The sequence below is a fragment of the Ovis canadensis genome, chromosome 26, assembly GCF_042477335.2.
Source record: "Ovis canadensis isolate MfBH-ARS-UI-01 breed Bighorn chromosome 26, ARS-UI_OviCan_v2, whole genome shotgun sequence".
Classification (NCBI taxonomy): Eukaryota; Metazoa; Chordata; class Mammalia; order Artiodactyla; family Bovidae; genus Ovis; species Ovis canadensis.
Genome location: NC_091270.1, coordinates 50839779 through 50854325, shown reverse-complemented (window position 1 = coordinate 50854325; position 14547 = coordinate 50839779). Strand labels below are relative to the sequence as shown.

The 14547-nt window shown below is 40.0% G+C and overlaps 1 protein-coding gene across 1 annotated transcript; it reads right to left on the bottom strand.

Moving 5' to 3' along the window:
• Positions 1 to 718: 718 nt before the first annotated feature.
• On the bottom strand, positions 719 to 2036 carry TCIM (transcriptional and immune response regulator). Its single transcript, XM_069573015.1, has one exon. It carries the CDS (start codon positions 1968 to 1970, stop codon positions 1650 to 1652), a length of 321 nt encoding a protein of 106 aa, XP_069429116.1. The 5' UTR covers positions 1971 to 2036; the 3' UTR covers positions 719 to 1649.
• Positions 2037 to 14547: the final 12511 nt, after the last annotated feature.

The following is a 14547-nucleotide window of genomic DNA, read 5'->3' as shown; positions in this document are numbered from 1 at the left end:
TAGTAAACAAATCAATTAATATTTTAAAAGACTTAACTACTTAATTTCTTTTTAAAAAGTGTGCTATTTAAAAACCTGACATATAACTGTCCCCAAAGATTTCAGATTGTTCACTTTTGTTTTACTATAATCAGCAGTTTCAAAAACCTTTTAAGGTGTTCTTTTGGAACACTTAGTTCCTAGGGAATTTTTAAATTTCTTTCTGCTAGGAAAGCTCAGCAGGCATTGCTATATGCCTTCTTAGAAATATTTTATTATAATCCTATGAGGAAATAAGCAAAGAGACTATAGTGTTATTCCCATGTTGGTTTGTAATAAATAAACATTGATAAGCCACAAAATCTTGATCATAATTCAGACTCTGACCCTCAAGTATATTGATTGGGGTGAAATAAATGTACATAACTCTATAGCCACAGAGGAAAAATTTCAAAAATATGGAGAGAAAAGCTTTTTACAACTTACCTCCTATGGTACATAAACAGCAATATTGATGAGCTCATCTATGCATTTCTATGTCTGTATTTTATAGTTTAAAGTTGGGACAGAGAAACTTCCTAGATATGTGAGGCAAGAATTTTCTTTGTAAAATGTAGCAAGCAATATAAAAGCACCTCTTACTCTTAGAGTAAAATCATTAGGAAAGTTCATAAAACTTTATAATAAAAATCACCATCTTATTTTTCCTTTGAGATCAATCACCAACACCAAGAGCAGCTAAGTTTATATTAATTTATTAAGGTTGCATATCATTTGTCATGAATAATAAATTATAGAAAACATAGCATCTTTATAAACTATTAAGTGTCTCATATTCACTTCCTAATGCTTACTGCAATAACTGTAAGAAATTTAGATTATGTTTCAGCATTAGTCAGAAGATTAAAAAACACTATAAAATTTGTTCACAGTACTTTGGAACTATAAAGGACCCCATTATTTTAACTTTTGGGTAACCAGTTTGAAATGCATTAAAAACTCCTTACAGACCAGAAGGTGGCGTACGTTTTCACCAAGATGCTGAAAATACTGCAGTTCCTTGAATTTGTTCTTAGATCATATGGTGCACTTTTTAAGGCATTGTCACAAATGCAAATAAATAATCAATTACTGATCTTTAAAAAGAAAAAAAATCTACCAATAGACAACATTGAATCTTGGCAACACTTGGAACATTCAAATAAAAAACTCAGTAAACGATTGCAGCATGGAATTCTCTCTCTTAATCCCCCTCTCCGTCCTCCCTCCTCCCTGCTCAGTTTGTTTAAGGGAAAAAAAAGTTCAGGTTGAATTTCAGTCCTAGGGCCTGACCAGGAGACCCTGGCTGCCAGTCTTTCTCAGCCATCTGTCTTCTTCCCCTTATGTCCGTTCAGACTCTCCTCCTGACATCAGCGCCAGTCTTTCTCCTGCAGGGAGAGTTTTCCAATCCTTGCTGAAAGCACTTCTCCACTGGAACAGCACAGGCATGAAATTGGTTGGAGTCCTTGTCACCAGTTCATTCTGTTCCTCTCCTGCCCCGAGTCCCGGAGTCCTGACGGAAGAGAAACTTACAAGGCAACAGCAAGATGCTGTGCGTGTCAGGGTCTTACAGACTCACTTGGTCTTTAAATGTCCATTCTTGGATGATGTCCTTATCCACCCTCTGGTCCTCAGTGAACTTTGATGGAATATTTCCGCAGTTTTAGAAACTGGAAAAGCTTGTCTTTCGTTCTCTTCTTCAGAGCCATCAGGGCTCGCGTCTTCTCCTCTAGGTCTTGATCTATGGCAAAAATGATCTTAGCTCTCTCCTCCGCTTTCTTGTCCCCGGAGTTTTTGAAGAGCCTCTGTAATGCTTCTTGGTCTATGTTTTCGAAGATGTTGCCCACAGCTTTCTTACGTGAAGCTGTGTCGAAGTGGTAGCCGTGGATGGACGGGCTGACTCGCAGCGAGGTGGACATGCTGAAGGCTGGGTGGCTTGGCTTGGCTTTCATGGATGGGGGATTCTTCGGGAATTCAGCTCCCAGGCTCTCCAGAGAGTCTGTAGCAAAATCATTCCGGGACTGCTATTTAAAGTGTGAACAAAAGCTCCAGGCTCAGATTACACTGGTGACATCAGAGTGATCTCAAGGAAGCATAATCGCAGACCAGTTTAACAGTTGAGTTGCCAATGTCCTTCCTGTTCTTATGTTCAGTGTTACTGAAAGCTGTATTCAATGACGGGGCAGAAATAAAGAGAGGGATTCTTTTTAATACATCTGTGGCAATTGAATTACAGGTTTGGGCTCCTCTGTAAGAAAAAGGAAAAAAAAAGAGCTTAAACCAGAACAGCGCAAAGCGAAGAAATACACATGGTGAAATCTTTTAGCTTCTGAAAATCTTCCCAAACAACCAAAACAAAAGCTTCTGCCAGTCACCGAAAAGTTTTAATTCCCAGAGAAGTTATAAAAGTATAGTCTAAACATTTGGCAATCCACATCAGCGCCCTCTGGACTTCCCTAGGCAGGGCAACCCTGGAGCTATTGAGAGAAAGTTTAACAATCAAAGACGTTGATTTGGAGTCTGACAGTGGACTGGGGCTCAGACACTACAGAATGCTGACGTGACACAGCCTGAGTCAGTGACCATTCAGAGACTGCGTCTAGGAGCTAATCTGCAATTACTGGATCAAGCTGTAATTTAATAAAAATAATGACAATAGGCAATTTCTCCTTAGGCTTGTGTATATATCAACAGCAAGGTCAAAAAAGCCAGGAGAAAGAGTTAAAAGGCGCTTTATGTACACAGCACTCAAAAGGGATGAATCGACTTTTTTCATATTTATTTTGGCATCAGTCAGACACAGTCAAAGCATGTTTTAAAATCTGTGCTTTCCACATTCCACACATTCAGCCAGCCACTGTCCCCAGTGATGTATGGAACACTAACAGTCTGCCCAGAGTTCAGTGTCAGATTCAAAGTGCCCCAGAGACTCTTCTTCAGGGACCTTCTGCCAGCCTAGCATTCTCAAATACAGAGGTGGCCTTCATTTTTCTCCCATCTAGTCAGCTAGAGAAATGCACATGGATTTCCCTGGTGTTCTTGTGGTTAAGACTCTGCTCTCCCAATGCGGTGGGTACATGTTCGACCCCTGGGTGGGGAACTAAGATCCTGCAAGCCACATAGTACAACCTTAAAAAAAAAAAAATTCACAGAGGGAAAGCGTGTGGATAACATACCTTCCTAGAAAACTGAATTAGGGGCACTTTTCGTGTATTCACTCATTCACTCACTTATTTAAATGATATGTATTCAAGGTTGACTTTCAGCTGGGCCTCCTCCATGGCTCTGCGGTGAAGGATCCACCTGCAACGCAGGAACGGCAGGAACTGCAAGTTCAGTCCCCACATCAGGAAGATCCCCCTGGAGGAGGACATGGCTACCCACTCCAGCGTTCTTGCCTGGAGAGTCCCATGGACAGAAGAACCTGGCAGATTACAGTCCATATGGTTGTAAAGAGTCAGACACGACTGAAGCAACTTAGCGCACTTGACTTCTAGCTAGAACCTTTCTAGACTTTGGAAATATAACAGGGAATCACACTAGATCAAGTAAAAAACAAAACTTCCGTAAGTTACCTTCATGGGGTTTGCATTCTTCTGGGAAACAGACAATAGGAAAGCGTGCATTTGTAGTCGAGATGACATCAGAAGGTAACGCATAAAGTAGGTTGTACAGGAGAGGTGGGGGAGGGTTGGAATTTGGTTAGGAAGTCAGGGGAAGCTTCTCAGTGTGAGCTTGTGCAAAAACCTGAGGCAGCAGGCTGTGCAGACACCTGGAGGAAGGGTGTTATAGGCAGAGGAACACCAAGTGGCGAGGCCTGAAGATAAGAGTAGGAGGGAATGAAGAAAGACAGCCAGGAGGTCAGTGTGGCTGGGGCAGAACTAACTGAGAAGAGTGAGAAGGTGACTTGGGGTGAGAAGGCAGGGGGAGGAGGGCGGGGCAGGCAGAGTACACCCCCACAGGCTTTCTCACCAAATTTCCTTGTTACTTTGTAAAACATCGGTGGTGGTGGTTGAGTCGCTGTCGTGTCTGACTCTTTGCCACCCCATGAACTGTAGCCCGCTAGGCTCCTGTGTCCATAGAATTCTCCAGGCAAGAATACTGGAGTCGGTCGCCGTTTCCTTCTCTAGGGGATCTTCCCTACCCAGGGACTGAACCCGAGTCTCCTGAGTTGCAGGTGGATTCTTTCAACTGAGCTTCCTTGAGAGAGATTTCTAGGCCAGCTGTATTCAACTCCCCAACCATGGAAGCTGATGCTTGTTCTGGGTTTTCCAAAGAAGAAACGTACGTTCTGCTGCCCATGACTAGGGATTCAGTGGCGTGTATCTAGCACATCTCTGTGGCAGCTTCACTGATATAAAAATGGTGGTTATTCCATTATCAAAAAATCTATAAACAATAAACACTGAAGAGAGTGTGGAGTAAAGGGAACTCTTCTACACTGTTGGTGGGAATCTAAATTGGTGAAGATACTATGGAAAACAGTATGGAGGGTCCTCAAAGAACTAAAAATAGAACTACTGTATGATCTAGCAATCCCATTCCTGGGCATATATCCAGAGAAAACCATAAATCAAAAGAACACACAAAACCGTGTTGACTGCAGCACTGTTTACAATGGTCAGGACATGGACACAACCTGAATGTCCATTGACAGATGAACTGATAGAGAAGTTTATATATGCAAATACAATGAAATACTACTCAATGACAAAAAAGAATGAAATAATGTCATTTACAATAACATGGATGGACCTCAAGATTATAGTAACTGAAATAGTTCAGACAGAGAAAGACACAGCATATGATATCATTCATATGTAGAATCTGATTTTTTAATGATCTAAATGAACTTATTTACAAAACAGGAACAGAGTCACAGATTTCGAAAACAAACTTATGGTGACCAAAGGGGAAAATAAGGGGGGAGGGGTACATTAGAAGTTAGTCATGGACATACTACTATACATAAAATAGACAACCAATAAGGACCTGCTATAGAGTACTATTGGAGAAGGAAATGGCAACCCACTCCAGTGTTCTTGCCTGGAGAATCCTGGGGACGGGAGAGCCTGGTGGACTTCCGTCTATGGGGTCGCACAGAGTCGGACACGACTGAAGTGACTTAGCAGCAGCAGCAGCAGCAGCAGCATATAGTACTATTCAATATTCTGTAATAATCTATGCAAGAAAATGATGTTAAAAAGAATGGATATATGTATATGTACCGCTGAATCCCTTTGTTATACACTTGAAACTAACCAAACATTGTAAATCAATTACATTTCATTAAAAAATAAAAATAGTTATTATTACAGCAATAGTAATTTTACTGAATTTTTATTTTGTGGCATGCAGAGCACCAAGAAATTGACATTACCCATGTTAACTGTCATCGCTCAAGGCTTCATAAACCTTTTCATGCTCTGCCCTTTGTTGAAGTGACTCATGTAGGCTTGTGCTGTTTATCCTCTTTTTATTAATTAATCACAAATTTTGATTCCCACCATGCCACTGTCCTCTGAAGTATAGACTCATTTACTCAGTTAGTTAAGTGCATAATTACTTCATGGCAAATAGATGGAGGAAAAGTGGAAACAGTGGCAGATTTTCTTTTGGGGGGCTCTAAAATCTCTGTGGACAATGACTGCAGCCATGCAATTAAAAGACACTTACTGCTTGGGAGGAAAGCTATGACAAACGTAGACAACTTATTAAGAAGCAGAGACATTACTTTGCTGACAAAGTTCTGCATAATCAAAGCTATTGTTTTTCCAGAAGTCATATACGGATGTGAGAGTTAGACCATAGGGAAGGCTGAGCACCAAAGAACTGATGCCTTCAAACTATCGTGCTGGAGAAGACTCTTGAGAGTCCCTTGGATTGAAAGGAGATCAATCCAACTAATCCTAAAAGAAATCAACCCTGAATTCGTTGGAAGGACTGATGTTGAAGCTCCAATATTTTGGCCACCTGATGCAAAAAGGTGACACTGGAAAAGACCCTGATGCTGAGAAAGATTGAGGGCAAGAGGAGAAGGAGATGAGAGAGGATGAGATGGTTGGATGGCATCATTAACTCAAGAGATATGAGTTTGAGCAAACTCTGGGAGATGGTGAAGGACAGAGAAGCCTGACATGCTGTAGTCCATGGGGTTGCAAAAAGTTGGAAATGACTGAGGGCCTGAACAACAAAAACAGCCAAGAGCAGGGATCAGATCCAACCATCTCTTTGATGTGCTTGAAGCTCCTGGGTCACTCAATGTGTTTCCATAGTAGTGTTAAATAACAATATGTGTGACTCTATTTAATTTTCACACCAGCCTTGAGGGGTAGGAAATATTGAAGTCCTCTTGGGATCAGTAAAACAAGTGAGGCAATGGTACTTTGCTCCCTGCTGTAGGCTGAATATCCTACTCTCCCCGCAAAAGAGTCCATGTTCTAAACCCTAGAACCTACAAGTACAGGCTAAAAGCAACTTTATATTGAAAAAGGGATTTAAATAGCAAAAGGAAGTTTGTCGTTGTAGGTAGATTAAAGATCTCCAGATATGGAGGTTATCTTGATTATTATGTGGTTAGTAAAAGTCCTTATAAGAGGGAGGAAAGAAGTCAGAGGGCAGAGATGTGAGAGACTCTGAGGATGGAGGGATGGGGCCATGAGCCAAGGAAGACAGGCAGCGCCTAGAAACTGGAAAAGTCAAAGAGACAGGTTCTTCTGTAGATTCTGAGGAAGAAGCACATCACCATAGACCCATTTTAGACTTGGGGTCTCTTGAACTGTAAGATAGTAAGTCTGTATTGTTTTAAGCCACTAAATTTGTGGCAGTTTGGTACAGTGGCCAAAGGAAATGAATTCACTCTGCAGACCCCTCAGCCGTGATGAGACGGTTTGAACCCAGGGCTATCTGACTCCACAGCCCATGATGTTAAACTTTCTACTGGAATTGATATCAGATCAACTGCAAGCTCTCTCTTCAACAACAACAAAAAAAAAACCCTGAGTAATGTTCCCACATGACACTGAACAGGTCTCCTTGAGGATTGCCTAAGAGCATTCAGATGAATCTGAGAGATTAAGGGCTTCAGAATTGTTTAGAGACAAGACCATCCACAGGGAAACAAGGTCAGTTTCTGTTTCCCAGAAGTATGCCACAAGCCTTTAGACTGTGATTTGCTGATGCTCTTTGTCGAAGGCAACTCCATATGTGCTTGAAAAGACTTTTTCTGCTGTCGCTCTGTTCTTTCCCATCTTTACATAAATATTTGCAGTGGATGATGTAGACAACAGACTGAAAAATGATTGGCAGTGATCCACGAGTTGCATGTGGATGGGATGGTACCATATAGGTAGGTGCCTTCCAGAATTTCCGCTTCTCGCAGTCAAGACGTGACATAAGGAGGGCTGTTTAAAAGAAGCAGGTTCTAGGCTAACGTATGTTCTTCCAAGCACCAGCTTTCCAGTATTTTTTTTTTGTATTTTTTTTTCCATCGCACAAAGGGATCTGTTTGCCAGTGAACACTATCCTTGGTTAGTTTTGTATATAATGAAAAGATTTGGGCAAACAAAGGGAAAGAAGAAAATGTATTAAGTGACATGTGATGTGAGTTCGAGTCCTGGTTTGGGAAGATCCTCTGGAGATGGAAATGGCAACCCATTCCAGTATTCTTGCCTGGGAAATCGCATGGATGTAGGAGCCTGGCAAGATACAGTCCACGGGGTCACAAAAGCATCATACGTGACTTAGCAACTAAACCACCACTGCCTACCTCGTTTTCTTCATATATCTGAATTATTCTTCATAACAAAGCTGGAAGTACTTGTTACTGACCTCCATTTTCACCACACGCAAAGAATTGGGCTAAACAATCTGTCCAAAGTAAATGGTACAGACGGAATTCATTTCCAGATTTTTTTTTCTTATCCTCAAAATCTCTTCAGGGGAAGGTTTTCCTGACCTTTTTCTGGGCTACTTGCCACTATTGTTTGCTTCAACAAGACTCTAGACTTACCTTTCAGATAAAAAATGTTATAAATTATTTTATTTATAACTTTTAAAAAGTTTATTTGATGTGGACCATTTTTAAAGTCTTTGTTGAATATGTTGCAATATTGCTTCTGTTTTATGCTTTAGTGTTTTGATCACAAGGCATATGGGATCTTAGTTTCCTGACTGGGATGGAATCTTCACTGTGTACATTGGAAGGTGAAGTCTTAACCACTGGACAACCAGAGAATCCCTTTAATTATATCTTTAAAGGGCCAAAGATATTCAGTATAGTGATTGGTACAGAGAATGTATCTAATGGATACTTATTGAATTATTACTTGAAGAATTGAATGAAAATAAGCATTCAGAATTAACCTCAATTCTGTTTTGTCTTCCAATTTTTCTCCCCGGCAATCTCCTGAAAATGAAGAATACAGAAGCAAAAAGCTAGAAATGTGTAACTTACACTTTCATTGAATTATCCCTGGACATTTTAACAACAAAATTTGGGAGAATGGCATTGAAACATGTATACTATCATGTAAGAAATGAATCGCCAGTCTAGGTTTGATACAGGATACAGGATGCTTGGGGCTGGTGCACTGGGATGTCCCAGAGAGATGATATGGGGAGAGAGGTGGGAGGGGGGTTCAGGATTGGGAACTCATGTACACCCGTGGCAGATTCATGTCAATGTATGGCAAAACCAATATAGTATTGTAAAGTAAAATAAAAAATAAAATAAAAAATTTCATACTGCCTTATAATTTACCAGGTGCTTTCACATGTATTACTTCATTTGACTTTCACAACATCACTAGCATTATCATCCCTATTTTGCAGATGAAAAAACTGAGTATAACAGAAGTTAAGTAAGTTTCCCCTAATCTTGGAGCTAATTAAATGACAGAGTCAGCCCTGGAACTCTCATTTTTTTTTAATCTTTAAATCTTATGTGTATTTTTTTTTCCCTGCCATTGTATGGTTTCCTAATTACTGCTCATTATTTATTATAGTTTGAAATTTTTTCTCAACTTTCTTTCTTTCTTTTTTTTTGATTAGGATACAGTTGCTTTACAATGTTATATTAGTTTCTGCTGTACAACAAAGTGAAGCAACTATATGTAGGCATATATCCCTCCCTCTTGGACCTCCCTTCCACCTCCCCACGTCCCACCCCTCTAGGTCATCACAGGGTACCAAGGTGAGCCCCCTGTGCTCTCCAGCAGGTTCCCACTGGCTAGCTACTTGACACATAGTATCTGTCCATCCCAGTCTCCCAGTTCATTCCCCTCTCTGCCCCCCATGACCACACTTCCATTCCCTGCATCTGCATCTCTAGTCCTGTCCTGCAAATAAGTCCATCTGTACCATTTTCCTATAGTCCACACACATGTGTTAACATATGACATTCGGTTTTCCCTTTCTGACTGAAGTCACTTTGTATGCCAGACTCTAGGTCCATCTGCATCCTTACAAATGACCCAATTTCATTCCTTCTTATGGCAGTGTAGTATTCCGTTGTGTATATGTACCCCATCTTTATCCATTCATCTGTCGGTGGGCACTGAAGTTGCTTCCAGGCCCTGGCTGTTGTAAACAGCACTGCATGTCTTTTTATGCCTTTATTCACTGATTTATAGATTCAGTCACAAATACATTACTGAATGCTGACTGTGTGCCATGAGCTTGAGGAATAAGTAGGCTGGGGGAAATGGACATGGCCCCTGTGTGTGTGGAATGTGAGGCCTAGAGAAGAAAAGATACTTTAGATGGATAAGTAAATATACCAGTATGTGGAGAAGATTGTGTAAGTGCTAGAAAATGAAAAGCCTCAGGTGATATAAAGGAGGAATCAAGGTGAGGCTTCATTTAAATTGGTTGAGTCATAAGAAGTCTTTTTGAAGAAGAAATGTTTAAGCTGAGACTTGAAGTGAATGTTGAAATGAACAAGGAGAGGGCATAGTGGGAAGCTTTGTATGCAGAGGGAATCCTGTGCAAAGGCCCTGGGATGGGAATGAGTTTGAAGGACAGGAAAACAGACACTGGAGACAATGCAGGTGGGAGATAGAAACCAGCAAGGCCGGGAGAGGGCAACGATGAAGCACTGGGAGGTGGGACCAAATGACGCAGAGGGCTGATGACCAGGGTGAAGATTTAACATTTTATCTGAAGTGCAAGGAGCAGTCTTTAAAAGGTTACACGCATGGAAGTGAAACAGCTGGGATTTGTAATCTCACTTTTGGAAATACTTTTTGGGCTGTCAGAGACAACTAAAGAGAACAATTATGGTTTCAGATAGTTAAGCAGATTTTTCTAAACGTATTTTGGAAATAAACTCAAAGGGACTTACTTGGTGATGAGTTGAACAGGGGATGGGCTAAGTATCAAGGGCTACTCCCAGTTTAAGTCTTGGGCTCCCTGATGGGGATGGTTGAGCTGGAGAGGGTGAAAGTGGAGAGTTTTCGGAAGAAAAGACAAATTCAGTTCTGTATATTGTAAATCTGAAATGCCTCGAAAAAGCCAAGAAGACAGTTGAGTATATGAATCTAGAGCTCAGAGGAGAGGTCTGAGATGTAACTTTAAAATTTTTTCTCAGTAATAACTGTCAAGAAATCAACATTGCTTATAGCTTTCCTTATCCTATTCATGCATGAATCCAGAATCTAGAACAATGTCTGGCACAAAGTAAAATTCATACAAATAGTTTTAGAATTATTTTGCATAAGGAAAATTACTGAGCCCCAGAGAGGGTGAATAACATGTGAAAACAATGGTTAATGGTCAATGGTCATGTCAGTGACTTCTTTTCATCGGACACTGAAATTCCCTTCATTTTTCTATACTTGACAACTGAAATGGTCATTCTCTTCAGTGATTGTCTTGAGGGCCTTTATTTATTCTGTGTGTGTGTGTGTGTGTGTGTGTGTGTGCACTCTGTCATGTCCAACCGACTCTTTGTGACCCTATGAACTATAGCCCATGTAGGTCCTCTTTCCATGGAATTTCCCAAACAGAAATACTGGAGTGGGTTGCCGTCTCCTTCTCCAGGGGATCTTCCTGACCCAGGGATTAAACCCCTGTCTCCTGCATTGGCAGGTGGATTCTCAACAATTGAGCCACCTGGGAAGCCTTATTTTATTACATATGGTTGCCTAAAAGCGATACTAGACTTCCATTTCTTCTGTAGTGTGGTTAATCCCTTTAAACATTTATCAGGAGACACTTTTTATTTCCGTAAACTCTATTAAATGTATTTCCAATCTTTCATTATTGCTGATGAGAAAGAATGACTTTTATTTTTTTAAAGAAACTTTGATTCTGACATTTCCTTTCCTTCATACAGAGGAACAAATTAAGCATTCTGAAGCAATAAAAATTTCAAGAAAGAAAAAAATCCAAGCAAAATAGACAAATGCTTTCCCAAAATCTTTCAGTTGAAACGTGGGGGCAGGGCGGAAATCCACAACTTTATTGCAAAGAACGACTGCCAAGACCAGTTTTCAAAAGTGCTGCTTTTTAAAGGGTGCCTTTGCATGTGAAATGAAACAGCTGTCTTTTCTTAAGCCACTGTCTATATTTGCACAGTCTCCTAAAAAAAGGAACTGAAGATAAGCTTTTCTTCTTTAACGTTTTAATTAGCTGTTCAGATTCAGATACTGAGCTCCTGGTATTAATAGCTACGTTCAAAAGGAAACAGTTGTGAACATAAACTAACATGTTTTTCTCAGGAAGTGAGCATGAGATATTTATATGTATTTATAGTAGCGTGTGTTGCTGTAATCTATGACTAAAGCTAAAATAAGTCTTTACCAACCATCTCCTCCCACTTGCTGCTCCCTCCCCCTCAGTGCGTGCTTCTAGTTAGAGTTGAGACACTGGTGGATTTGGGGTTTTCTCTAAATGGAGCTCCACAGAGAAAGGAGAACTCCTGGCATGTGCTTCTCAGGTTTTATAAGTGGGGTAGCAGAAGATACACACGGCCACTCCTAAAGGTCCTTCTCGACTTTCATTTCTGGAGAAGGATTACAGTCACACCAGGCTCCCCTCTCCCCAGACTAACCTAATTCTGTCTGACTTTCTGAGAACTATATGCTGCCCAAACCCATGAAGGATACAGAGAAATCTGGCCACAATACATCTCAAGGCCACTGAAACACAACTGGGCCCTTGAAATTCTTCATAAGGTGAAGCAAAAGTCCCTTAGCAGGGACGACATATCTCGGTTTAGATATTGAAAGGTTATTAAGTGTAAGAAAAGGCAGGCTTATCTGAAAAGTGCCTACCGGGAGAAATATGGTCAATGCAATAGACAAGTTCCAGGAAGATAGATTCTGACTCAGTGTAATTAAAGGCATTTATTTAATGCCTTTACATTAAATAATGTAATTCAGGTACAGTCAGGATGACCACTTGCTAAGTATATCGTAGAGGACTGAAAGTAGTGAGAAAAGACCAGTACTTAGTTTTATATTTATTCTATATGATCTAGTAGCTTGTGTTACCAAGTTACCGGCACATACAAAAGTATGAAACATTTTTGTTTCAATTATATATAAGAAATGTATATGTTTCATGTATATATAAGTAACGTACATATACCCCTGAAACACATTTTTTAACAATGTATATTTTAATATCAGATTTGCATAGTGATTTAGAAGAATAAATATCACACAATGAAAAGTTTATCATAAACTAAATACAACAGCAAGAGGAAACAAAACCTTGTGTATACATTACCGAGGTCTTTACAATAAACTCTAGTGTACAGTTCCATAACAATTTTTCATTCTATTATATCTATTCTTTAAAAAATGGCTGGTTACAATCCATTAAGTTGACTTCAAACTCACTAATGTCACAAGTTACAGTTTGAAAACCATTGGCTTGACAATTTTAATGACTCTTTTGATGCTAAGCAGAGGAGATTGTGACCTCTGGTTCAATAAACTTTTACATATCTAGCTGTTTCTTTGTGGCTGTCTTGTTGTTTTCAAAATATGCATATGGGAAAGATTTCCCATAAACTCCCTGAAATGGTAGACAGTCCAGTACAGTTGCCATCACTAGAATTATTTGGGGAATATTTTTTTAATGTCTCTAGAACTAGGTAGTAGAATCACATAAAAATATATCAGTAGTTTAGACCCCAAGGGCAATCATTCATTCATTTCTTTGTTCATTTAATGCAACATAAGTTTATTTTATTTCAAAAGCCTCCTGTCCCCTTTACCAAGAAACAAAGACTATATTTGCTTATTAGTCCTGTTGCCTGCAAACATACCAAAGTGTTCCCTCTTCATTTTACAGGGATAATAGCATAGAAACTGGAGGACCAAGCATTTAAAAAGGGAGCCATGATACAGGGTAAGGATGGTGCTGCTGGGTGTAGGGCAGAGGTCAAGAATAGCCTTGAGTGGAAGAGACATAAACTTGAAGATTGTGGTTGATGTATATACACTACTATGGGGTTGGTCAAATGTTCGTTCAAGTTTTTCCGTAAGGTGTTACAAAACACTCTGTGTGTGTGTGTGTGTGTGTGTGTGTGTGTGTGTGTGGCTATAGTAAGTAATAAGGACCTACTGCATGGCACAAGGAACTCTACTCAATACTCTGTGAATAACCTATATGAGAAAAGACTAAAAAAGCGTGGATATATGTATATGTACAACTCAGGCTTCCCAGGTGGCTCAGTGGTAAAGAATCCACCTGTAAATACAGGAGACACAGGTTTGATCCTTGGGTCAGGAAGATCCCCTGGAGAGGAAATGACAATCCACTCCAGTATTCTTGCCTGGCAAGTTCCACGGACAGAGGAGCCTGGCGGACTACAGTTCATGGGGCTGCGAAGAGCTGGACATGACTTAGGGACTAAACAACATAGCTGACTCACTTTGCTGTATGACAGAAAATAACAAACACTGTAAATCAAGTATATTCCAATAAAAATGTAAAAAAAAAAAAAAAAGAGAGAGAGAGAGAGAGAGAATAGCCTTGAGTGAAAATTAACAAAGTAGATCTCATTTGAAGCCCATTTTCAAATGCATGAAGTGAAAAACTGACCCTTTATTAATTTCCTGCTTGTTGACACTTGAATATGAGAGTTTCTAAAATGCTGGAAAAATTGTCCAACTGCTATACAATCCAAGCTCCTGTCTCTATAGATGAATTTACTTTTCTACTCAAGCAGGTCAAATATAAGTTTTTAGACAGCCCGGAAAGGGAGGGAAAGCAGCACTGAGTGTATTCACATGAGTTTCAGGATTGTGTGGACTCAGTTGTAATTTACGATGGATTTTATGACTCCATTGCAGAGGAAAACCAATCATGGTCCCTGAACTTTATCAACTTTTGTTTGGAACTTTGAAGAGTCGGTCCACAGTCCTTGAAAAAGACTGCATGTTTACCGAGCCCTTTAGACTGTATTAACTTTCCCATAATCAGCCTTTTAGAAAAACAAACCTGGCATCATGGTACCACGCTGTCTTTTTCTTTTCAAGGCACAGGGTTCTACAAATCTTGTCAAATCTTGTCAAG

What these genes read in the sequence shown, in the direction of transcription:
- TCIM (XM_069573015.1), bottom strand. Translation starts at nt 1,970, where the DNA reads ATGAAAGCCAAGCCAAGCCACCCAGCCTTCAGCATGTCCACCTCGCTG.